Raw genomic sequence first — 24,896 nt, 5'->3', positions numbered from 1 at the left:
GTAATAGTAGAAATGAAATCTATTCCCACATTTTGCTCACTTGCTCTGATGGAGGCAGAATCTGAAGTTTCACAGCCATGTGTCATGTCATCCTCATGGCTTCCGTGTATTTTGCAGTTACAATAGAGATGAAAGTCAAACAGTTTAAGCATCTACCCTTGTGTGGAAGCAAATGATGACTCAGAACCAACAGCCTGTGTCAGCTTTCTGTTACTGTGACAAGATACCCTAGAGGAAGAAAGTTGCCATGGAGGAGAGTTTATTTTGCTTCACTGTCTCAGAGGCTTGGTTCCATGTCAGTTGGCTTCATTGTGTCTAGGTTTATAGCTGGGCAGAACCTCATGTCAGGGAATGGGGAGCAGAGCAGAGTTGGACGACTTGTGAAGGCTGGGAAGCAGAGGGACATAAGCAGGTTCCCAATATCCCCTTCAACGGCCAAGCCTGATAACATCTCTCTGTTTAGATAGGTCCCACCTCCTAAAGGTTCCCAGAATAGATGTTTAGCATGGGCCTCCTGGAACATTTAAGATCCCGATTGGCAGCCTTCATCCATCTGCTTCTCATAGATGATTTACCACAATTCTGATGCCTTCAGTGTTCTGGGGCAGGGGTGCTTAAGGTTCAAAGAAGGTTGACATTTCCTAGAAAAGCTAAGCAGCCTCTATCTATGGCTGAGTTGTTATCTCTCCATGCTTAGAGAGGGATCCTGGGCCATATTCTGAAAGGAGCACTCAGTGAGAAGAAAGTTACAGCATTCACATGTGTAGCAGGTAGACTGCACGAGAAGGTTGATGACATTTCTCTAAAATTCAACTGTTCTGGAACACTCTGCCTAGCCTTGGAGCCTCTCCTGGTCTACAGGAGCGGAAAGACATGGATGACAGGCAAGAGTCGAATCCAACCAACGGGCTCAGGTTTGTCTTGGAGAGCAAAGGTCCTCGGCATAGAAGTGGAGGCTTCTTGGCCATCGGAACACCTGCCGAATTCCCTGCTCTGGTGGACCTGGCTGTCAATTCCATTCCGGGTACACACAGTTGCCCTTCCTTTCTTTGCAATCTGTGCCCTGAACAAATACAGACTTTGCCTGCTGTGTTCCAAGTATTTGGATCCCACCGTTGCCCTTTTATTTTTCCCTTTGTAAAGATACCTTGTCATAGTAGCAACTAAAACTGCAACCAAACTATAAAAATCAATAATTAAAACTGTGAAACGAATAGCAACACCAGGAGCCAGTGGCCAGCACCCTTTTAGTTGCCTGTCATCTGCCATTTCAACCGATGCTCTGCAGAACCTAAATGATTGCCCTCCACTGGCCAGCGAAGAAGATGAAGTTCGCAAAGGTTGGGAAAACTCAAGGTCACACAGCTAGAACAGTGGGGAGCAGGGAGCAGAGCCCTATTCTGTTTCCCTTCAAAGCTGCAGATTCCTTCTGCTTGACCACATTGCCCATAAAACGAGGATGGTAATAGCAGTTGCAAGGCTGGCTTTGCAGGCCTGCGGCTAGGATCAAATGAGACAGTAATTGGGAAAGCACTTTAGAAATTGCAAAGCACTATATAAATATATGGTATTATTCTAATGTATCACTGGCCTACAAAAACACTGCTCAAGCATTGCATTTAAGAGAAGGCACACCAGCCCATTATTCAATAAGATAACACCACATGTGAGCCTTTTATCATTGAAAGAATGTTTATGAAGTCCACAAAACCCAAGCCATTAGGAAGGTTTTGTTTTCTGGGTAGGCTCAGCAAACTTGGAGCCAGCTCAAGAAGTCTTTAAACAGTCAGGAAGTTAAAATGAAGAGAAGCGTTTAGTGTCAGAGAATTAAATGTTCTTTCATGGACTCTGGGAGTTGAAAATATACAACTTTTGATAAGTTGGACGGTTCCTAGGAGAGTCTTTCAAGTGGTGAATGGGGATCCCGTTGGCACTAGCGGGAGGTATAACAGTGATGTCAAATGATGACAGTAATTTTCAGCAGAGGAAAGTGGGAGCATTGACTGTCTCATCAGACTTCTGGTCTTTTTGAACCTGAGTAAATGGCTTCATCTTTATGTGCCCTGGTTTTCTTATTTGTAAATGAGAATGAAAATAGCACCTACCCTGTAAGGCATTTGCAGTGGTCCAATGAGTCATCAGAACCGAGCCTGGGACACAGCAAGGCATTGGGAAAAGTTACTTCATGCTGTTGTTATGCTTTACACAGCACACAAAATATTTCTGAATAACACAGAAATTGAATGATAGTGCCAAACTCGGCTGAAATAATCCAGGGCCTCGCATATGCAATGTAAGTCCTCCAAGCTCATGATGCATTTGTTATGTAACTTTTCCTGGGGACATTGAACGAGTGTGGGCTGGCTTCAGATGGGGGACCAGCAGCAGACCAGAGCAAGGATTCCACCAGAGTTCAAGTTGGTGAAACAGTGAGTGTATTGGGGTTGCTTACAGGAGTGCTGACAAAGTGTTGGAGGACCTCTCCACTCCCTCAACCCTGGCCCCTGTAGTTGTCTTCTGATTCTATAACCTTGAGGAGTTCCAGGCTCTCTATAACTTTTGAAATTGTTTACCACTAAGCCCCCTGAGCCTCCCTCCAGGAGTCCATCACTACCGAACTGCATTGTCTTCTCATCTTAGCAGCAGAAGACTTTGTCACAAGCAGAGACACCAAAGTCCAGAAAGTATGTGATGATATGAATTGTTCTCAAAATTTTCCTCTTTCCTTACCTTCCCCTCAAACTCCTAAGCTCAGTGACTAACTTCAGGTCTTCCATTCACGGATCCACGGATGTGCTACTGAAAACTGAAGGATGTCCAGTGTCCAACACACTGCCACTCTACTAAGAGACAGACCTCAAGTGGAGAGAGGCCCGTCTCCAAGCAATGCCTACGACTGCTGAACCTGGCTTTCCACACCTTTCAGGGTTCTGGAACTCATCAAGGCTTACCCCGCCGATGGAAGTGCTTTGCATTGGATTTTAAAGAAATAATCAGTGTGGTGGGAGAATGGGGCTGGCACTGCACAATCCATCAGGGGTCCTGTCTGCAGCTGGACTGGTTTAGATGACATCACCTGCTCTGTAGTGGCAAAGTTCCTTAGTTCTCTGTTACTGTGGAGAACAAATTCTAGTTCTTCACGATCAGTAGATTAAAAGTGTAGCTTCCAAAGTCTCAGAGATCTTGGGTTCAAGTCAGTCACTGAGTGACAACATGATTTTCAATTGAAGCTGATGCCTCAGAACCAGTTTCTGTACTTTCTAAAATGATGCTTCCTTTCTAGCCACTGTAATGATCAAATAAGAAAGATGCAAATACATGGCACCTGTAGCTCATTGAATCTAAGTACCAGGAAGTAGTTCCCTTCTGCTCTCTTAGTAAGGTGCATGTAACCCTTCCTAAACAGATTTCAATATATATATTGTGTGTGTATCTGTATATGTATATGTGTATGTATATGTATATATGTATGTACATATGCCTGTGTGTTCATGCCCTATAGTTCATGGAGACCATCCTGAAGTATGTCATTCTCAGTTTTGGCACAGAAATGCAATCATTTATGCCAAATTGCCTAGCTTAATTAATGCTTTGGATAATATGACCTCTAAATAAGATGAAATGGATGAAGGTGGCAGAATGGAAGATAATGAGAGCATTTATAGTGTTTTCTTTCAAGGGGTCACTAAATTTCCTTGGGAATCTCAGATTTGGAATTAATCAATAATTGACAGAGATTTGAGCCTGCATTATGACTTTTCTAAATTAAATATTTGTCATCTGAATACAAGTCAGACCCTGGCCAGTCCATTTAGCTACTAATCATTTGTCCATCCTTAGATGTGTGCTACATGGAAGAGGATTACATTGCAGGCATAATGATTGCTTTGGGGGTTTAGTTAGAATTATGCCCATCTAATTCCACCCTGGGTCCTGTAAAAATGTTAGAGTGGGGAAGCCTCTGTTGACTTCATATTGACTTCCTTGTGTCAAACATAAGATTCTATAGGAGTTCCTGTGCAGAGAGTACTTGGTGGGTCACACAACTTTGAAAACTTGGCTCAGGAGTACACAAGATTGCAGTATCTCCTGGAATGGCGTTTAAGATATCGACTCAATGTGCATTTTTCTTGTGATGTTTCTGTTAGTTCCTTTCCATTTGTTGGATAACTATAAGTGAATAGATACAAAACAGGAAGTCTCTGGTTTGTACAGTGACACTTTATCTGTCAGTGTTAGCTCTTAAATACTTAAGTGGGTTTTCCAACAAACTAAAGCATTCATCACTAAGTGCCAAACAGTCTGTTGTTGAATGGAAATCATCTTTGGTGTGTGGATTGCCCACAGGTCTGTCTTCCCTGGCAGACTACCTCTCATAATACTGCATGTTCACTACTGAGTTACTGAAGGTGTTTCCCTATAGGGTCTACCAGGGTCTAGTGATGCTTAAGCTGTCACTCATCGTGAGTCACTGATGCGCTCTGTCCTCTGAGCAGTTTCTAGGTTGCATCTATTTGCTTTTCTGCTCTCCATTTGTTGTGTTTAGTTCACCAGGCTTGGGAAATCTGATAAGTTGGCTTGTGAAAAGTGCATACAAACAGCTTCTGAGTGAAGACACTTTGAGCTTTCCTTAGAATTAAGAACGTTGACATATCCTTCTCAGTAGGTGTGTCAAAACCTAAGGCATCCTGACTTTGCCACTATTTTGTCAGATAATTGTTTACTCAGCTGCCATATTTGAACCCCAGGAATTCAGTTCATTGTTGAGAGCAACCTGTGAGTCACTACTACTTATAAGTTGGGCTTTTTTTGTTTTGTTTTGTTTTGCTTTGCTTTTGCTTTTCTTCCCCCTTTGGAGATTTTATAAGACACTGAGCCAAACATGGACTATTTCTACACTGGCCCTGTCCTTAGGATGCTGAATGTCTACCTGGGGAAAATGTGTAGATAAAATAAAGTTAGAAAATAGTATGGAGGATACTACTGTGTTCTTCATATCTCAGAAGAGGGAATGACGTCTGCTTGGGAAGATGTCAGACAGAGGAAGAAGAGTTCATTACCTCATCCCTTCCTGTATGTGTTTCTGTAATTCCCTTGTTTCTACACAGAATAAACATTTATTCAACATCAACTGTATTTTTTCCCTGAGATTGCAGTAGTGGATGAGACAGACCTAATGCTCATTCTCATTTGAATATTAAAGAATAAAGGAGTAAAAGAGCTGAGGGAAGGAGCTGTGCATGCAACCCAGTGAATCAGGAAGGGCAGAGTGTGGCTAGAAGGTGAGCTATAACTAAACCTGACTGGAAAGTGGGGTTAAGTTGCTCCTCCGCTGGTAACTTAGCATTTCCCACTTGTTAGAGCTGCCCTAGGAGAGTTCTCCCCAGGGCTTAGAGAAGGCCAGTCTTTACAATGGGCGAATTGTGACACCCAAAGCAGTCAGCCACAGAGGAACCCCAAAGTACACTTGACAAATGTAGTATAATTTCAACTTCTTCCTCCACTCTTCCATCCCATCTCAGCTACCCAGAATCCATCAACAGCCTTCCCAAGGTGTCTGCCTGTCTTCTTTTCCCTTGGATTTTACAGCAGTTTCAAGCAGTCAAAAATGTGTACAAAGTCCTACAAGCTGCTGGACTCTGGGAATGGCTGGTAACTGCCATAGTCATAGTTTCCCCGTGGAATGATGCCACTGCTATTTATTAACAATTAAGTTGTTCTGCGGGCCATATTGGTTCTTCGGGCACACCATGAGGGTTAAATGTGACCATGAATGTGGGTCAGGCCTATTCTCATGCCTGATCCATGAGCACTGAACCTCACTGTTCCTAACTATACTGAATCAAGTCTTTTGGTGCCACCTGCAAACCAGCCACACTGCTTCTTAGGGACCATGTGCTCAGCTTATCCCCACTAGACCATGGGCTCTCAGTCTTCACGACCTGGTATCATGCTGGCTTTGAATGTAGGTTATTTCTACAGGTTGCTCTGAGCACTATGGCATTTTTTAGGAAGCAGAAATCCAGTTTGAATTTCTCACTGTGTTTGAGCTAGGAGAAAACCTGAGGGTAGGAGTCACGGAGATCTTTAGTAGAACTCTTTCTTCCTTCTCAGTATTCCCAGTTTCCGTTTGACTAGAGCCACTAGCACTGGCTTCAGTTAGCTATTTACATTCCCCTATTTTCATATAAATTGTTCTATATTAGCATATATTTCACACTGTGACCCAGTGTTTCTCAGATCCTTTAAGCCGGACTGTTTGTGCATTAGTCAACGTCAACAGAAGTAAAATCTCAAATTGAGTGCAGACTACAGCCCTGCTCCATTGCCTGCTCTGTCATGCTGAAATGGATCCCTTGTTCTAAGACTTGCTGTGAAATACACTCTGTTTACATTAAGGAGACCTCTGTATATTTAAGGCATAATTATTTCAGGGCCTTCATTAATTTTTGAACTGTGAGACCTAGACTGTCTTCTCTTGTATCTTTTCCAAGACAGTGGAAGTTGGAAGCTTCCAAAAAATAATAATAACAACAAATTGGTCCCTGTTAGAGAAGCTGGTGATGGTTTTCTGTGTGCTTTACAAACAATGAGAAAATCTGGTTGTAAATCGCCTCCAGAACCCTGCTTTCTCAGTCGCCAGGCTAGCACACTCCAGGATACAAGGTAGACTGCATTTGTATGGGAAAATAAAAACTAGTGTTACTTCTGTACTCGATGAAGTTCTCAGAGTTCATCTAATCGAGGCCCCCTCCACAATAATAGCCAGCTCCTCAGGTCTCTGGCAAATGTACTCTTTAATTCCTGTGAAGCTTACTCCCTTAAGAAGATGTGTGTGATTATACCTACTATAGCATTACCATTTTAGCCATTTGGTATATATAGTTTAATGGCATTAAATACTTTCCACAACCCTTTTCACAGTTACAACCATTGTCACTGTCCACCCCCCACACTTTTCATTGGCTAAAACTAGGTTCCATATTCGTTTAAAAAACTGCCAGTCCCACCTCCTCATCTCCTAGTGATCGGCACCCTCGCACATCCCCTGAGGACCAGTACCCACTATTATATCTCCTGGTGGTCACCCCCACCCCCGCACATCCCCAGGTGACCAGTTCCCACCACCACCACATCTCCTGGTGACCAGTTCCTAGCATCACCTCTCCTGGTGGCCAGTCCCCCACCACACACACACACACACACACACACACACACACACACACACACACACACCCTAGTGGCCATTCCCCACACCACATCACCACATCTCCTGGTAATAGTCCTCCTCCCATATCATCTGTGACCAGTCTCCCCACTACATGCCCTGGTGACCAATAGTCTCCTTTTAAAATATTTATTTTTGCTTATACATACATATATATGTGTGTGTGTGTGTGTGTGTGTGTGTGTGTGTGTGTGTTGTGTGTGTTTGCCTTGTTTGGGGGGATCCTACAGAGGCTAGAAGAGAGCATCATATCTCCTAGAGCTGTAGTGTTTGTGAGAGGTGCTGGGAACCAAACTCCAGTCCCCTGGAAAAGTAGCAAGTGCTTTTAACCACTCAGCTATGTCCCCAGCCTCTTGTCTGCTTGTTGATGTAATATATTTGTCTGTCTGTACATCTCAGATAATTGAGTCATACCATACTTGTCCTTCTGTGATGGACTGGCTTATTACAGTTAGTACACTGTTTATGTGGTTCATTCTTGCTGGACCATGTTCTAGAATCCCTCTTCCTCTGTAAGGCTGCATAACACCATACTATAGGAGTATACCCATCTTCTTTATTCATTTCCCCATCAATACACATTAGGCCGTGCCCACCCTTTGTCTATCATAAATGACACTGTGAACATCAATGTGCATGCTATTCTCGTTTTCAATTCCTTTTAGAATTATATTCCCCCAAATTAATGATAGAAATAGAATTATTGGGTCATATGGAAATTATAGCTATCAGTTTTTTATTGGAGCTACTGTAATACTGTTTGTCAAGGTGCCTCCACCATTTGAATAATTGCTAGCATTGTGTTAGGTTACACTTTCTATAGCCCCACCAAAGCATATTTCTGAGTTTTAAAAAATTATATTCTTAAAATAGTATCATATTTTTGAAACTTGGATGAGTCATTTGAATTTGAGTCAAATATTTTGTCTTTCCAAGTCTCAGAGATATTTTGTCTGTTTATGTGAAGTGTGAGTAACAGAGAAGATGATACTAACTGTATAATTAGAAAAATGAAATGAAGACTAGTATAAGATACTTTGTCTAGTGTCTCAAAACAAGAGACACTTGGCAACTGTTTTAGGATTCTGAGGTCATTGGTTGGTCCATTGTTTTGGGACACTAGTGATTTTTGGGTTGTCTCCTTCAGTTTGAATTTAAATCTATGGAGTAAATGAGATGGCTCAGTGGGTGAAGGGGCTTGCCTCTCAGTGATGCAAGTCTGATGACCTGAGTTCGATCCCTGAAACCCACATAAGGATGGAAGGTGAGAACTGCCTCTGCAAAGCTGTCTTTTGACCTGTACATACACAGGATGGGAAACCCCCTACCCTGCTGCATCATGCATATTCACACAAGTAAGAATAGTAATAATAAAAACTTTATAAACTGACTTTGGTGTAACTTCAATAATGGATAATGGATAATGATCATCGTCAACTTGTCAGTCTTAATTTTGGACTTTTCTATGCCACAAAATAAATAGCAGCTCCTTATACATGTCATCTGTCTGATATCAGCGCTCAGTTAATTATTAGTTTTTTATTGCTTTGGTTAATGTGCGTTTTCACTCAACTTATATTTTTAAGACATATATCCCAGGGTGGCCTAGAACTCTCTATGTAGCTGAGGATGACTTGTCCTCCTGGTCCTTCTATCTTCTTTCCATGTGCTAGAAGTACAAGCGTGTACCATCCTACCCAGCATATGCTGTTCTAGGGATCAAACGAGGGGTTTTATGTATGGTAGCCAAGCACTGTTGTCAGCTGAGTGATGAATATGTCTCCCCAGTACTTCATGAAATGATAGTATCTAGATCTCTTCATGGTACCAGCCATTCTGGACTGCAGATGGCTGTGAGATTGAATAACCAGAAATCTTATTGTCTCCATTCTTTTGGCATTCTTCACTACCAAAGACATCAACAGGAAAGAACAGATGTGTTGATGCCAGTGAGACATTTTAAACAGACTCAGGGTCCATCATGCCCCTGCCTTTTGTTCCTTTCAAACCTCTCTTTTTTCTTATGACTAAAATTCTTCATGGCTCTCAGACTAACCTTTATTCATCTTGCAGCATTGCACATTTTGTATTTTGTTTGCCATCTTTCATCATCTCCTTAAGTGAGGCCAAGACTACCTGCCCCTGTGGACCTTCCTCGTGTCCACTGGTGCCAAGTAGACACAAGCATTCTTCTTTTGAAATCAAATTTTGTTGTAATTTTGGCACAGAACTGTACAGAATCCATAGAAGGTGTTGTCTGAAGTCTGAGCATTTTTCCATTGTTAAATAAACACCTAGAGACTTGTCCAGGAAGAGGAGGCTGGGTGGGAGGGCATTTTGGCTGCAACTTTAAGGAGCACTTTGAACTTGAGTCTTCAGACATAAAAGTCCAGGGAAGGTCTTGTTCTACCCCATCTGGTCTTGTAATTCATTGACTCTCCAATGCCAAGTCAAATTGCCAGTTTCCACATTTACCCTCCGGGGGGCAAATGGAGCACCTTGGAAATACCAGGGTTACTCCTAAAAGCTCCCAAGACTTCGGCTTGCTTTTAGTTACACGTCTAACTCACCTAAATGTTTTTTTTCTTTATGAGCTCTTTGACATCCATGAAGCATTTCAGTTTTACTGTGAACCTTTTTACCGTTAAAATAAAAATGTCCAACCTTTTTGTCCTGAGGAGGGATGTTGTAACTTTGTCAAAGATGACGTGGTGCAGCGGTCCTCTCTTCCCCAGCCTTAGCCGAGTGTTTGAAAATATACTTCCTTGACTGTTATCCTCCCAGGCACATCACATGCTGACAGAGGGAAAGGAAAAAGCCAGATTATCTTCATGACTTTAAACACAAAGAGAGATGAAGGAGGGACTCACTTTCTTGGCATTTTCATGGAGTTCTCAGAATCTTTTTATACGAAGCACTGTTATCATTGAGAGACACGTGAAAAGCCCATGCCTCTAGCTTTGTTTTTGTTTCATTTTTTTCTGAGAAGGAAATTGTATTCCCTTAGTGTTGGTATGGAACTTTGTAGCATGGGCATTTGCAACTTCTACTTTAACTACCAAGAATGATATTTGTCTAGAGTTCATAATCATTTGAAATATTGGACATGCAGAATGCTGACATTCAGGCCTTACTTGGCAAAGTCAAGGCAAAGTGGTAACTTATTTACCTGTTTTCCAGATACTTGTATGGAATGAAGTCTCACTCCCTTGTATTGATTATCCGAACACAGACATTACAACAGTCTCCCCAAAACATGGAGGTTATACTCAGGACCCCTACCTAATGAGCTGAAGTCAGTTGATACAATTTTCCAAATAACAGTGGTACAGGGTTGCTTGAATAAAAGTTCTGAAATATGGCAATAAATGGATCTGATAATCAAGATGACTACTGAGACTAAATAACTGGTAGTCTGTAGATGGCAAAGATATCCTTACCAACCAAGGTGGAAGGAGGGAGGTGCTGTGAATCTCTTCACACTAAGCATGGTGCCCAGTTAAAAACTTACAAACTGTTCACTTTCAGAATTTTCCATTTCGTATTTTCAGATCATGGTTCACATAAGTAGTAGAAGCCTCAAAGGACTAAAGAACTGTCTCTGATGGCGTAGAGAACCAGCCAATAATTGGGCAAAGGGACAGGCAGGTCTTCTTCACCAGGGCCTCTCATGGTCTGCTATCTGATGCTCATTTGCTCTCGTGAACACATGGCTTTGGTCTGGCTCTTAGGGAAATTGGAAAACATCGGGACTAAATAATTTAAGTTTCTTTCTGTTGAAGAGTAATGTGTAAGAGTATGTTTGCAGCAAAGAAGGTTGCTATTAACTTTTCAAGGTGACTGAGAAATCAGTCAACACCTCAACAGGCTAGTCTGGAAAGGGGACAATCCATAGTCTCCCCTGCCCCTTTCACTTGTGCCACGCACGTTTTAGACTTCAGTATGGAAAACACGATATGACAACAGGAAGTGAGAACGACTGGTAATGTCTGTTTGGTGTGACCAACTTCCTGGCTTATCCTTTGACATTGTAACTTTCACGGAGAGCACTTTTCATAGTTTTTTCCTGTTTGTTTTACAAACTTAAAAGAAAGAAAAAGCATGTATCCCACTTATAGCACATCCATGAAATGGTGCGGATGAAGCAAAGATGGATGCAGTAGGCTAATTAGAACACACGCCTCTCTGTCAGGACACTATGTTGAAAGAGATGAACCGCATGTGTATACTCTAATAGGAGGTTTTAGTTGGGAGACTGTAACCAGATTCCTCACACTGCGAGTAAAGAACCGTGGGTTCAGGTCTCAGTGACATTTGTCAGAGTACTCTCTAACCCTGGCTTAGTCATCGCTGATATATAAATTATAGTTTTGCTTTACAAGCTATAACAGAGATAGGAAATGTATTAATCTGAATATTTTACTAATTTGTTTGCTGATACCCTTGCTCTCTCTTTTCCTTCCTCATCCCCCTGCACACTACATCATGCCTGCTTTTATATCTGTGAGCCATTAGGGTGGGGCCTGCATTTCTCTCCTAAACTATCTCAAGTTTACCAAATATTACATAGAACATCCAGTTGTTACCCCAATTCACCCAGTTTCCTTGTGGGAGACCTTGTGTCAATTTGGGCATTCTACCTATCCTTCAAAACTCAGCAAGAGTTAGTATTCCTCACCAACCTTTGTCAGCCATTGCTGTTTCCTTCCTACATGCTCTGGTGAAGCATTCTCTAGGATCCTATAATACATTGGCACAGAGGCACCAAGAAACCCTTTTATAGTCTCCCCATTTAGTGCATATAAAGTATATAAAATTTTATAAACTTTAAAGAACATACAATGAAAAGTAAATCTCCTTCTTGCACCTGGTCTATTAACTATCTCCCTTCTCAGGTTTAGACATTGTTCCTAATTTTTGGATATCTCACTTTATAGTTACTTCACGAGGATGTAGACTTACGTGTGCAAGAATGTAGATACATGTTACACATGAATGTATATGGCTTGGTTTTGTAATTAGTTTTTCTAGACATGCTTTTCTTTTTGTCCTGTGGAGCTCTAATTTATTCAGCAGGTCCTGCTGATGGAGAAATAGGTGATTTCCACTCCCTTTCTCTTCCAGATAGCATCCTGCAGTCCTGTCAAGTGTCACTTCATCCATGTTAGAGAGCACCAGCAGACTGCACGCTTGGAAAAGAAGCTGCTTCTCACACAGCAGGGCCTTTTTACGTTTCCATAGAAATTGCTGAGATCAATCAGTTTATACTGCAACCATACACCAGTTCTTATTTCTTCATAGCCTTCTCAGGGCAGCGCATCATCAAACTGTTTTTATATTTCCAACCTGGTCTGGGCAACACAACAGCCTACTGAAATTTTAAAGATTAACATAAATTATTTTTGTGGATGTTTGTGTGCATATATATCCCCCAAGAGCTAGATGTAGAACATGTTGGGACTTGGACTCTTAGTCCTCAGAGAGATTATCAAGTGTTCGTAACCATGGAGTTATCTCTTTGCTTCTTCACATGGAAGTTCTGATATTTTGTATTTTTTATCAGTGAATGCAGTATATTTGTGCATGCCTAAGACCATTGCATCTCCTTTCTTGCAGACTGTCAGCTCATTCCCATTGCCTACTTGTCTGCTGTTCCCTCTCATTTCTTCCAAAGCCATTTCATGCCTTACCTACAATCTACCAGCTTGTTCTTATTGCCCACTTGTCTGTAGTGCTGTCAAATCTCTGTCTGTATGTTGCTATGTAAAAAAAAACCCTGTGCTCTTGCAGTAAGCCCTCTGTCTTGTGAGCTATAAGAATGTTTTTCTCCCTAGTTTGCCATGTGTCATATTTGGATTTTGTTTTGTCTTGTAATGTCCCTTCAAAGTCCTCTGGTTTATCACCTTTCTTTCCATGGTATTTGGATACTGTATCAAACTTAATTTCCCTAACATGCTTGATGGCAGCAGGGCAGGAAAGGTGAAGAAAGTCTATAGGTCTTGTGAGGGAAGGTCTGTGCAAGTGGGGTGCTCCCAGTGGAATTCTGGCTATGAGGTGATAGACAAAGACACGCCTAAGGGGTCCTACCACCCACAGGAAATGGCCCCAATACCCTGTCATCTCTCACTGAAAATAGATGAGCATGTTCTAGAAAGGGGGACATACTTCCTTCAGCACAGGAACTGTTGAACCCACTCCTACTTGCAGGAGATCAAGTTGCCTATCTTGAAGGTGGCACATGTAAGCAAATGGGTGTCTTCATCTGTCACTCACACAGTAGCTTTGGCTGTTCTCATGCGTTGCTGTTAACCAACATGGTCCCTGAGATGCTGTTTGTGACAACTCTGGCAGGAAGAGACCTTAGTTCCCTTTTTGAAATGAGTGAGTCTTTGGCACATCTGAAGCATGGCCTTGAGTTCTAACATGTGGTCTTCCTGGACTGAGGTGGCTTCCTGTCCTCAGATGTTCTCCATAGCACTTGATAGCATTGTCAAATATGCTTCCCTTGGGCTTTTATTTTAGAACCTCAAACTTACCTCAGAGCATGTATGGGCATCTCAAATCTGGTTTTGTGTCTGCTTGCCTTAAAGGGGAAAGATAAAGACTGAGAGTCTTAGAACTGTAAAACCAGGTTCTAATCCTGCCCTTTTCAGTGTACTGTGGTTTGTGGGTTTAGACTAAGTGCATTGAGGCCCCTCCCCCTTAGCTGTACATAGTTGTTGCCCATAACTAATTTATGCATCAAGCCATCTCACAGTTAGTGACTTCAAACAGCAAGCATTTAGCCAGCTCATGAGTCCATGAGTCTCCGATTCTCTGATTGTCACTGAGCCAGGCTGGGCTCTGTAAACTCTATGAGTTAACACAGGTCACAGACAATCTAGATTTCATGTTGCAGAAATAGACCCCACCACTTCATTGAAGATGGCCCCAAAAAGTGTGAATCCAGGGAGGAATAAGCTGTAGGAGTCTGGTATTTACTTTTCCCTCAAGAAAGCCAGCACATGGAATAGATGTTAATTCATCACTTCTCAAAGCCCAAGAAAATAGTCATGGTTTTCATCTGAAATGTCTTGTACCAGCTCATGAGTTGACTATTCTTCCCAGCTTGTAGTCCTGTTTTTGAGGATTCTGAAGTCTTCAGTGAGAGGGTTTGGCTAGCAAAAATGGGTCAGCATGGAGGGGTCTTTGAAGGTAACAGCCACCCTAGGCTCAGTTGGCCCTTGACAAAGGTCCTTCTCATGTTCCTGCAGCAATTAATGAAACAACCAGCCCCAGCACGACCTCCTCACCATGCTGAATTCAAATCCCTCTGGAACCACCAACCACCAAATGTAAAAACAATCCAATTGTATCCTGACTGAATGTGAAGAAACCCAGACCTGGGCACAGACTTTGCCTAAGGTCAGTGCTACAGTCAGCCATGCTACCTTGGAGAAATAAATGCTGCACTGGTCTGTAATGTCTCCCAGGGGTGGCTGACCAGGCATGTAGCGAGCACAGGAATTGTATCACCATGCTTTTGGGACACATCTGTTGGCTGGTGACTTATGCCCAACCTCAAGAATCATCTCATCTTAGTGATGAAACAGAACACTTAAGAACCTTCTTGTCACCTTACAAAGTGAAAAGCCTCCTAAGGGAGCAGGAGACAGAATAGTGTGGATTGCACAGGAGGTCCTGGGAGGGCTTCCGGCGTCCCTTCCGGCTCTGCTTAATGTTTGGCCATATTTAATTCTCATTATTGATCTCCCTGGGCTTTCAACAAAGACACAGTACAGGAAACCCAGTCCAGACTGATGAAACATTTAGATTGTAACAATCTGAGGCAAATTAAGTATTTGAAAATTACCAGCTAGCCTGATGCAGCATGTCCAGGCTGGTGTGGCTGGTGGAGAACCATTTCTTTGCTGCAGGGTGATAGCCACCTTTTGAATTTTCCCCTCAGATTAAAATGGCTTGTACTAATCCTGGGATCCCTCCGTGCCATTAATTTAAATGTGATTTTCAGGGGCACCCAGAATATACAAATCATACTTTCAGTATATTTTTTCCCTGAAAACTTACCTGCTTCCACCATCACCGTTTATTCCCTGCACTTTGGAAACTTCAGAGAATTGAACTGAGAATATAGAGTTTAAGGGAAACAAACCAATCAACAAACTCACTACCAGGGCTGTAAGCAGCCAGGCTGAGGCAGAGCTGGGGGAAGGGGCCGGCCGTCATGGGTAGGTTCTGCTGACAGCTGGTGACATGTCAGGGGACCTTAGGCAAGCTTTTCTGCCTAGGTCTGGGTTTCTTTAAGTTTAATCAGACTGTGATAATCTTGGGCCTTGGGCCTTCCCACATGGAGTCTTGAGTTAATAATGCCTGTCCTGTGAACTGACTCTCTTGAAAAGAAAAGTAAGGCCTAAACACAAGGTACTTGTCTCACTAGAAGGTGCTTGGGATCTTAATAGCTGTCTCAATTGCATCCAAAGTGGGCTTCTCTTTGAAAGTGCTTAAAGTGGCTAGGAATCGAGGCTGAAAAGGGGTTTGTGTCTCTCTCCTTCAGTGCCTCAAGTAGGATTATGGCTTGCTTTTAGGGTGTGCCAGTGTGCTCGTCTAACAAAGACTCCACAAACAAATTGAGAGCCTGTGTAGCTTAGAAAATGGGTAGGATAGTTCCACGTGGCTCCTGACATGATCAGCCTAAATTCTGTGTGTCTAAACTTATGGCCAAACACTTAGAGAGTCTTCAAATTGAAAATAACGTTTGGCTTTTAAAGTCTCTCTAGACGCATCAGTTTTTTGTTGTTTTTTTTTTGTTGTTGTTTTGTTTTGTTTTGGTAAAAAACCATCAGTCTATCTCAATACTGAAGGAACTAGCCAAATAATCTGCCAGCTCCCTTTCCCTCTGATTTCCAAATCACTTCATTTGTTCCTTTTCTTACTCATTGACTGAGTAGACCTATCAATACTTGAGCTTGCCACCTGAATCGTCTGCAAATGACCAGCGCTGGGCTATGAAATGTGTCAGCCTCACCCAGTGGGAGTTAAGGGTTGAGAAAGCACTGTGCAAGCATCTCCATTGGTTGCCACACCCCCCACCTGGGTTTGGGAGTTGCTGAGTTGAGCACCCTTTGGCTGTGTCTGTGGTTAGTAAAAGTCTTTATCCACAGTCATCGGAGCCTCTTTGCTAAAGGCTGACTCATCTGACCCATCTCCAGAGAGTCTCAAGAACAGACTGTGATCATTACAATTAGGCCCATTTAACGAGTGAGACACTGGAGATGTGAAGCAAGCCTTCCCTGAGTCACGGCCAGGTTGTGTCGGAGCCACAATTTAACATGTCCAACTTAGAAACCGTTTCCTTGCCTCCTGCTGCCCTCCCCTCACATTGCCAATCCCTAGAGCTGTCTGAATTCAGGGAGGGCATGGGAGTGCCAGAGTTCTGATCCTTGCTACCAAAATATTTGCGTTCTTAATTAGACTAAAAGGGAGAGAACACTCATTGACAGCCAGAGAGATGTAAAAGTGAGTGGTATGTGTAGAGTATAAAGGTTAGGCACTTCCATTTTTGGTTTTGTCTTTTTAGTAGTAAGCTGAGCACCAACGAATTGCCATGTTTATTTTGTTTTTCCTGTTGATTCGAATCATTATTCTGTTGTGATTTAAGCTGCATGAAATAGAACTACGCTGTTTGAGGTTCCAGCATGAGAACTATGATATTTCTTCACAGACATGGAATTTTATGTTTTGAGATATACTGTTTGGGGGTAAGAAAATGGCTCAGCAGATAAAGCCCTTGCCAAGAAATATGAAGACTGGAGTTTGGAGCCCCAGAACCCATGTAAAAAAGCTGGACAGGCTTGGTGTCTCCCTTGTAAGCCCAGCTTTCGGTAGGAAGCCAGAGACTCTCTGGGCAAAGCTGGCTAGCTAGATGGGCTGAGTCAGCCAGCTCTGTGTTAGGCACTGTGCTTGGCCTGCTTCAGGAAGAAAAGTGGACAGTTATTTAGGAGGTCACCCAATGTCAAACTCTGACTTCCACATCAAATGCCTGCATTCCTTCACATTTGCACACCCACACACTTTCACCCACACACATACAAACCCACATGTGTACATCCTTGCACACCACACACACATGCACATATGTTTCTAATTTTAGCATATGTAATCTCAGTACTTGGGACCGAGGCAGAAGATAGTGACTTCAAGGCACTACCTTGCAGTGCCCCATCTCCAAAAACAACAACAACACAATGTTGTAGCGCTGTGGCTCAGTGGCACAGTGTATTGTGTTTTGCCACTGATCTCTACGTAGGCAGACTATTGCAGAAACCATCAAACTTGGCATAGTATCGTGCTGAATGAGCAATGATTTTTCTGTCTCTTAGTGACCAAATATAAATTAAAAGGTAAAAGGGAGTGAAAGCTGAGAACCTGCTGCACAAGTGTTAATGTGTTAGGTCAGCCTTCCAACCCCGCAGGTGCTCGCGTTGCTAGGGAGATAAAGGTACAAATGACTCCATGCTGGTTGAAAATCTACCAAGGATAGATAACCCGGGACAAGCTCTCTGTTTCCAACAGAAGCCTCTCTAAAGCGTCCAAGGTGTGCAGGTCAGGACATACCTGTGCTCAGTACAGATATGCCACTGAAGTTTGTTGCCCTTCCTCCTACAAGAGTCTCTGAAGCTAGCTCCACTGGGCCTTTGCAATTGTTCAGTCCTAGAAAACCATCAAAGGGGACATCTGGAAGATTGGGAGTATGCCATTTTAATGAGTGAACTTGCCACCAACCACAGGAGGCTTAGCAGCAGCATGTTAGGTTAAGACTTTGAGAATCTTCTCACCCTTCCTTGCCACAGCCCCTGTTAGCATTATTTCATTCTCTTCCAACTCTTTATTTTTCTATGTCCCTTCCAGACCCTGAGCTCTATGAAGCAAGTGGTGCTTTGAATTTGTTCACTACCACTGAGCTTGTCTGGGTCAGAGCTCAGTAAATATTTGTTGAATGGTTAGGTGGATGGATAAATTGGATCAATGAACAAGTGAACTCAGAGGCATTAAACTCTAGGTGAAAAAAAAAGTCTTTTCATTCCTTCTGTTCATTCGTCTTCCAAACTACTACTATATGTACTATGGCTTTGGAGAACAGTCAGCACAATTTAATTCCATCCCTTGTGTATAGGACTTAACCAAGGCTTCTTTTATTTAGCAAAAATGAAGAATAAATTCCCAGGCAGCGCTGGAACAGCGGTACTAAAGGCTGCTTTCTCCAATCTCTTACTTTTTCTTTAAATGGCCAGTGGCCTTGCTATGTACATTATTACTATAAAACAGACTACAGAATGTGAAATGGAACTGTATGTGGGCTGGTCAAAGCAGGAAAAGGAGATAGATAACACCTTGGATGAAGACACAGAAGCATTCAGGGGAAGAAGTGTGGCCAAGAGATACCTTCTAGTAGAACAACATGGAGTGAAAAGTCACCCAATGACAGAAATCAAAGAGTGAAGTGTGGTGATGTCCTTAGACTTCCAGGTGTCTGCAGCAAACAAGAGGGCCGGAAGTAGAGGCTCCTGAGAGAGACAACACTAGTTTCCGAGCTAACATTTTCCAGCATGCTTCTTTTCTTTTCACTCTGGCTTTGTTGGCTGGCTATGAAGCCAAGAACAAACTAATTTGCTACGTGGCAAGAATCCATTTAGCACCTAGTAACCTCAAGGACTGGTGAGAGTCAACTCACATTGCTTCACTCTCTCGAGTTTCTCCTTGGGTAAGATCAACATTAACCCATTTTGAAATTTCCTCTGTCCTCTAAGAGATCCTGCCTCCTCAGTAACAGCCTACATGCTGTCTTTTTGTCTTGGAGAAAATTGACAACTCCCAAAATTAGGTAGGTTGATAACAAGGAAAAACCTAGAAGCCTCTTACTAAAAAGAAGCCTTGTTGTAGCTGTAGATAAGTAAGGCCACTTAATGCTCCTGGAGTGCTAGCCTCAGGAGCCATTGTCTATCTGATGCACAGGCTTTCTCTTGACTTTGAGTTGTCTTTCCAAGGCCCACCCCATTGGGTTTTAGCATTCCCTTTCCTCCAATGGAATGTATATTCTTTCTTTGTGCTGTCTTATATCTGATGCACATCTTAGTACATGTTTAATTTTAGGACCAAATCCTATTTTTAAATGCTGTAACATATCCAATTGATCGGCTTGTTATCACTTCCCACGTCCAACTCTTTTCTTCTAGATCCCATGTTCCTTTGACTGAATTAACTAATGCAGCGTAGAAGCCTGTGAATGGGTTTATAACCATTTTATTTGTATCAGATAGGAATGGAAAACCCCCTGAGTGCCAGAGATGAATGGGTAAACAATGTATATAACCTCATGCTATGGATTATTACTCATCAGGAAAAGAGAACAGACCCTTGACGTAGGCAACAGATCAGATGGACCTTAAGGGCATTATGCCAAGTGAAACAAAAGCTGATCCCAAAAGGCCAGCCACATACTGCACAAATTCACTTCCATAATATTCTTGAGGCAACAATGCCGTAGTGATAGAGGAGATCAGTGTTTGCCAGAGGATAGGCATGGGTAGGAGGGAGTTTTTGTCAAAAGGGTAGGGGAGGAGTCTTGGATGATTTGCTAGTTCCTTATGATTTTGAGGTGGATACCTGAATCTCCATGTGTGATGAAATGTCAGAACTGTATGAACGTCCTGGAACAATGTCAGGTTGTGATTTTAGTATCATGTACCTGTAGCTATTGGGAAGGAGGTACGTGTGGAGTGCAAGAGCTCTCTGCTCTTTGCACAGGCTCTTGCTATCTCGTAGACTTCTCTTTTCCCTTCACCCAAGTCCTGTGGACTACTACCTTCTTTGGACCATCTGTGGCTTGTTCCCAGTCTCTTCTCACATTAAAAACAAATAACCTCAAAGCATTGTTGCCTTTTATAACATAAATATAAAAGATGAGCTGGTTCTACTAAAGAAGAGCCCAAAACTTTGTTCTCTTGTCTGGTACACTCCCACAATCCTCTGTTATGTCCTCATATTTATGCTTTAAAAAAAAACGTAGACAATAGATAGTTTTAGATGTCTAGAATGACCCCCCCCCACTTAGTACTCTAGGACTCGGTAGTTTTTATGAAGAACAGTACTTACTTACTTATACTGTTCTTGGCACTTGTGGCACCAGGATTCTATGTCTCCATGCATTGAGTGTCACTAACTCAGGTATGAAGGATGTGGTATGGCCGAGTGTTTCTTGGGGGTCCTTCCGTATCCCATGCTTGTTATGTCTCCACCTGCTAGTGGCTGAGATGACCCCTTTTGTAGTGGACTCTTCCACTACACATTTACATCATTCAGGCTTAAATACCAAATTCAGATTTCGTAGAGTCGATGCCAAGAGTCAAACATCAGACTGGACTGTAAAGATAATAGCCCCCAGGATCAGACCCGAGCAAGAATAGTTTTTCAGGTTTGCTCCTTTGCAGAGGTTGAAAACAGTGTGGGCTGAAGTTTTTAAAGACATGTTTGATTTGCTTAAGTGGCATAAAATCATACATTCTTACATAAAATGCTTACATTCCCTGAGACCTAACCTGGAAAGACCAGCTTTGATCAGCAAAGCTTGTGAAATGTACTCTTTTTGAAATCATGGTAATGCATTGTTTCAGGCATGGAGACAGCACTCAGATGAGCCACAGCAGACTGCCCTATAGTCAAGGAATTGTCATGGTGGAAGGAGCCAGAGTGGGTGACAGTAGCTTGGGAGTCAGGGTGCAGTGGAGATTCCATGTGTATTAACACTTCCCGGTACATGCTTCTGTACAAGATGCTTATCCTTGGGCAGAAGTTAGAAGAAGTACGGTCTCCCCCTGTGGGTTCACGATAAGTGGTTTTCTACTTGTCCATCTTTCTTTGGGGTTTCATAGTTCACTGTGTAACGTGCTGTTAGATGTACAGATCATCTGGCTTGAGTTCCTCTTACAGAATCTATACTGGTTTTCACTCAGGGTGAAAGAGCAGACCAGGACCACGCGCAGGGTGTGTGGCCCTTGTTTCTTTGGTTTCCCACCTGTTCTAGGACAGGGAAGCAACTCTGCTGAATAACCCATGTGTTTCTGCAGTGTATGGTGAGAAGACAGATTGGAAGTGACCCTTGCAAGGTTTCCATGGGCAGACATTAGTCCCTGGAAAAAATGACAAGGACATGTGCCATCTCTGCCCAATATAGAAAGTGCTTATTCCTGGAAAAGTGAAATCCGGAGATGAAGTGGATCTCAGAGCCTTGGGTACCAGGCAGCCCAGGTCACTGGGAGGCTTGTGGGTAGAGCCAGACACTATGCTCCAATGTCAGGTTTTCAACTTATTAGAGTTCAGCTTGCTTTCCAATTCAGACCTGTTTTTCAGTGGCTACTTAAAATACCCTGTCTTGAAAATGCTGTAGCACTGATGCCAAATGTAATAGGAAGAAAGAATCATAATAGATTCATGATGTTTGCAAGACATTGAAGGTGGGGTGACATCATCTGTGCAGTATCTGATGACCTTGGTCCCTCAGATCCTACCCAGCACTAATGTTCTATAATACTGTATGTGTGTTATTTGTGCATAGCCCAAGGGGAAGTTGCAACAACCCTATTTAAAATATGTTAGTAAAATGATGCCATGGCTTGAATTTTTCAGAAACAAAAAAACCACCCTATGTGTAGTATAGTCTATTATTGAAAAGTTTTTAAATCTTTATAGTACATTATGTCCTTCAGATGGTTGATTTGCATATTTGCTTTAAATTACAGTGACCTGAAAATTACTGTTTCAGTGTAGTCACCACAAATGACTCTGAGCTTTCAAATGCCTAGCTTTCATTTGCCTTGGCTTAAAGAGCCAGTGTGGAGAACTGCCATTTCTCTGTTCATAGAGTCATAAACTCAGTGAATGAAAACACCAAGGAGGATGACACTGTCCATCTTCTTCCCTGATCGGACTTTTGAAGTCGTTAGCCTGAGCCTGGTCCTCTGGCAAGACTATTTTGATAAAACGTGGCTGTCTCTGTCGGGTTTTCTGTTAACATAGTTCTTTCCATCTTAACCCTCAGCATGGAATTTTAAAGTAAAGGTCTGGCCTGCAGCTTGCCTGACTTGGAGGGCCCCTGAGATGTGGGCCGCTGCTGGCTGCTGGAGCTGCCTCACGTGTAAAAGCCATAGAACCATGACCATCTCTCTCTGAGGGAAAACCCTTGGGATGTAATACTTCTACCAGCCCAGAAGTGACCTTAGGGAATAATGCCCTGTCCTCCCCTCCCCCCTTCTTTCTGTTTCCAGAAACAGAGTTGTCAGTCACTGCTGAGCTAGTGCCTACCTCATCCTGGAACATTTCAAGTGAAATCGACAAAGGTACGTGGAGGGGAAAACGGGGCAGGGGAGGAAGGAGGAGAGAAAGCTTGTCTATAAGCCTGGCCTGCTCTTCCTTGAAATGAGCCTTTGTCCACATCATTAGGAGGAGGAGGCAGCTAAAATAAACCCCCAGCTCTCGTCGTGATGACTTAACATTTGATTATTTGGAATTATTTCTGAGGAAGTTTTTTTTTCTTTCCTTTTTCTCTTCTTCCTCTAAAATGTTCCACATGGTTAAAATGCTTCAAGATGTGAGGCAGGGCCATTCCTGACCTTACTGCCTCTGCATCCAGTGTATCTTGTTTGGGGGATTTGATTCAGCCTCAGCCAGCACTGATCAGAGCTGTTGACTGGGTGACCTTTCTGGACACGCATTTGTGATGGACTTGTGTGGTTCAGGACCCTGCATTCAGAATGCTTGTAATTGCCTGTGTGTGCAGACAGCAGCTTCCTATGTGCACGTGGGAGCATGTTCCCACCATGGAGTTGTGGCTTTGCATTAATTAAGGTCTGCCGTATGCTGCGGCTAGTCTAAGGAGAGCCTATGGCCTGGGCATGACAAAGCCCAGGTGTTCCGGCTCTGTCTGCCTTCAGCCTTGTTTCTTTTTAGTTCCCTTGTCTTGCCTCTATCTCTAACTGGATTTCTGTTTCTAGTATTTCCAGTTTTTCATTCTGGATTGTCCTTCTGTTTTGTTTTTTGTTTTTTGTTTTTTTTTTTTGGTTTTTGTTTGTTTGTTTGGGGTTTTTGTTTTTGCTAATGCCCATCCTCCAACTTCTGCAAGGAGCTAATTCTTTCTCTTCAAGATGGAACACAAGCCATTCACAGGCTTCTTCAGTCCCTTGCAGGAAGTACCCTTTCTTTTTTTTTGTAATTTCCATTGCTTCTTCATTCATTCTTTCATTCATTTATCCATTCATTCACCCAGAGATACATTGATTAAATTATTATTAATTCCTTCTCTGGGTACTATTTGTAGAATTAGGATCCAGATATGAATTTCTTTGTGTATATTCTTCTCTTAACTAACTTGGTACTTTAAGCACTCATCTTTTTTTTTCTCAATATATTTTTTATTTAAATTAGAAACATGCATGCTTCACGTGTCAATCCCAGCTCCCTCTCCCACCCCTCCTCCCTTGCCCCTCTACCAGCTCCCCCAACCCCCCAATCCCCACACCATTCCCTAGGGAGGGTAAGGCCCTCCATGGGGGATCTCCAGAGACTGTCACTTTGTCTGGGGCAGTGCCTAGGCCCTCCCCCATGTGTCCAGGCTGAGGGAGCATCCCTCCTTATGGAATGGGCTCCCAAGTTCATTCATACTCTGTGGTAAACACTGATCTACCACCCAAGGCCCCAGAGATTGCCTAGGCCTCCTCTGATACCATATTTAGGGGGGGTCCAAGAGCGCCCCCTTGTCAGGTCGGCTGTCCCTGTGGGTTTCACCAGCATGGTCTTGACCCCTTGGTTCATCACTCCTCCCTCTCTGTCACTGGGTCCCAGGAGTTCTGTAGCTGTGGGTATCTGCCTCTGCTTCCATCAGTTACTGGATGAAGATTCTAGGATGGCATATAAGGTAGTCATCAATCTCATTATGAGGGAGAGAAAATTAAGGTAGTCTCTCCACTATTGCTTAATTTGCCAGTTGATGTCATCCTTGTAGATCTCTTGAAATCCCACTAGTGTTAGCTCTCTCCTCAAACCTATAATGACTCCCTCTATTATAGTATCTCTCATCCTGGTCTCCTCCATTCTTCCCCCAGCTCAACTTTACTGCTCCCCCATATCTTCCTCTCCTCTTCTCCCCCTGTCTTTTTCCTAGTTCCCTCTCCCCTTCCACCATGTTCCCAATCTACATATGAGATCTTGGTTCATTCCCTGTCTCTGGGTTATCTTGTATATCTCTCTTGGGAACCTGTTTCCCAGACTCACTGGCAATGGGATTATAGAGTAGCACTTCCTTGATCCATGTCTAGAATCTATATATAAGTGATAACATACCATGTTCGTCTTTCTGTGACTGGGTTACCTCACTCAGGATGGTTTCTTCTAGTGCCATCCATTTGCCTGCAAATTTCAAGATTCCATTGTTTTTTTCCCACTGAGTAGTACTCCATTGTGTAAATGTACCACATTTTCTTTATCCACTCTTCAGTTGTGGGGCATTGAGGTTGCTTCCAGGATCTGGCTATTACAAATAGTGTTTCTATGAACATAGTGGAACAGACATCCTTGTTGTATGAATGGGCATCTTTTGGGTATATGCCTAAGAATGGAA

General features: G+C 42.8%; 1 protein-coding gene across 1 annotated transcript in view; it reads left to right on the top strand.

The window, feature by feature from the left end:
• The first annotated feature begins 873 nt into the window (after positions 1–873).
• The window catches only part of Ror1 (receptor tyrosine kinase like orphan receptor 1), a 168,447-nt gene continuing 144,424 nt past the window's right edge, over positions 874–24,896 (top strand). The window contains exons 1-2 of the mRNA XM_040757456.1: positions 874–1,024; positions 22,549–22,620. Of these exons, the coding sequence (XP_040613390.1) occupies positions 874–1,024; positions 22,549–22,620 (223 nt within the window). The remainder of the gene's footprint in view (positions 1,025–22,548; positions 22,621–24,896) is intronic.

This window comes from Mesocricetus auratus, unplaced genomic scaffold (genome assembly GCF_017639785.1).
Source record: "Mesocricetus auratus isolate SY011 unplaced genomic scaffold, BCM_Maur_2.0 Super-Scaffold_100014, whole genome shotgun sequence".
In the NCBI taxonomy this organism is placed as follows: domain Eukaryota; kingdom Metazoa; phylum Chordata; class Mammalia; order Rodentia; family Cricetidae; genus Mesocricetus; species Mesocricetus auratus.
The sequence above is the reverse complement of the archived record's forward strand: the minus strand, read 5'-3'. Positions and strand labels throughout refer to the sequence as shown.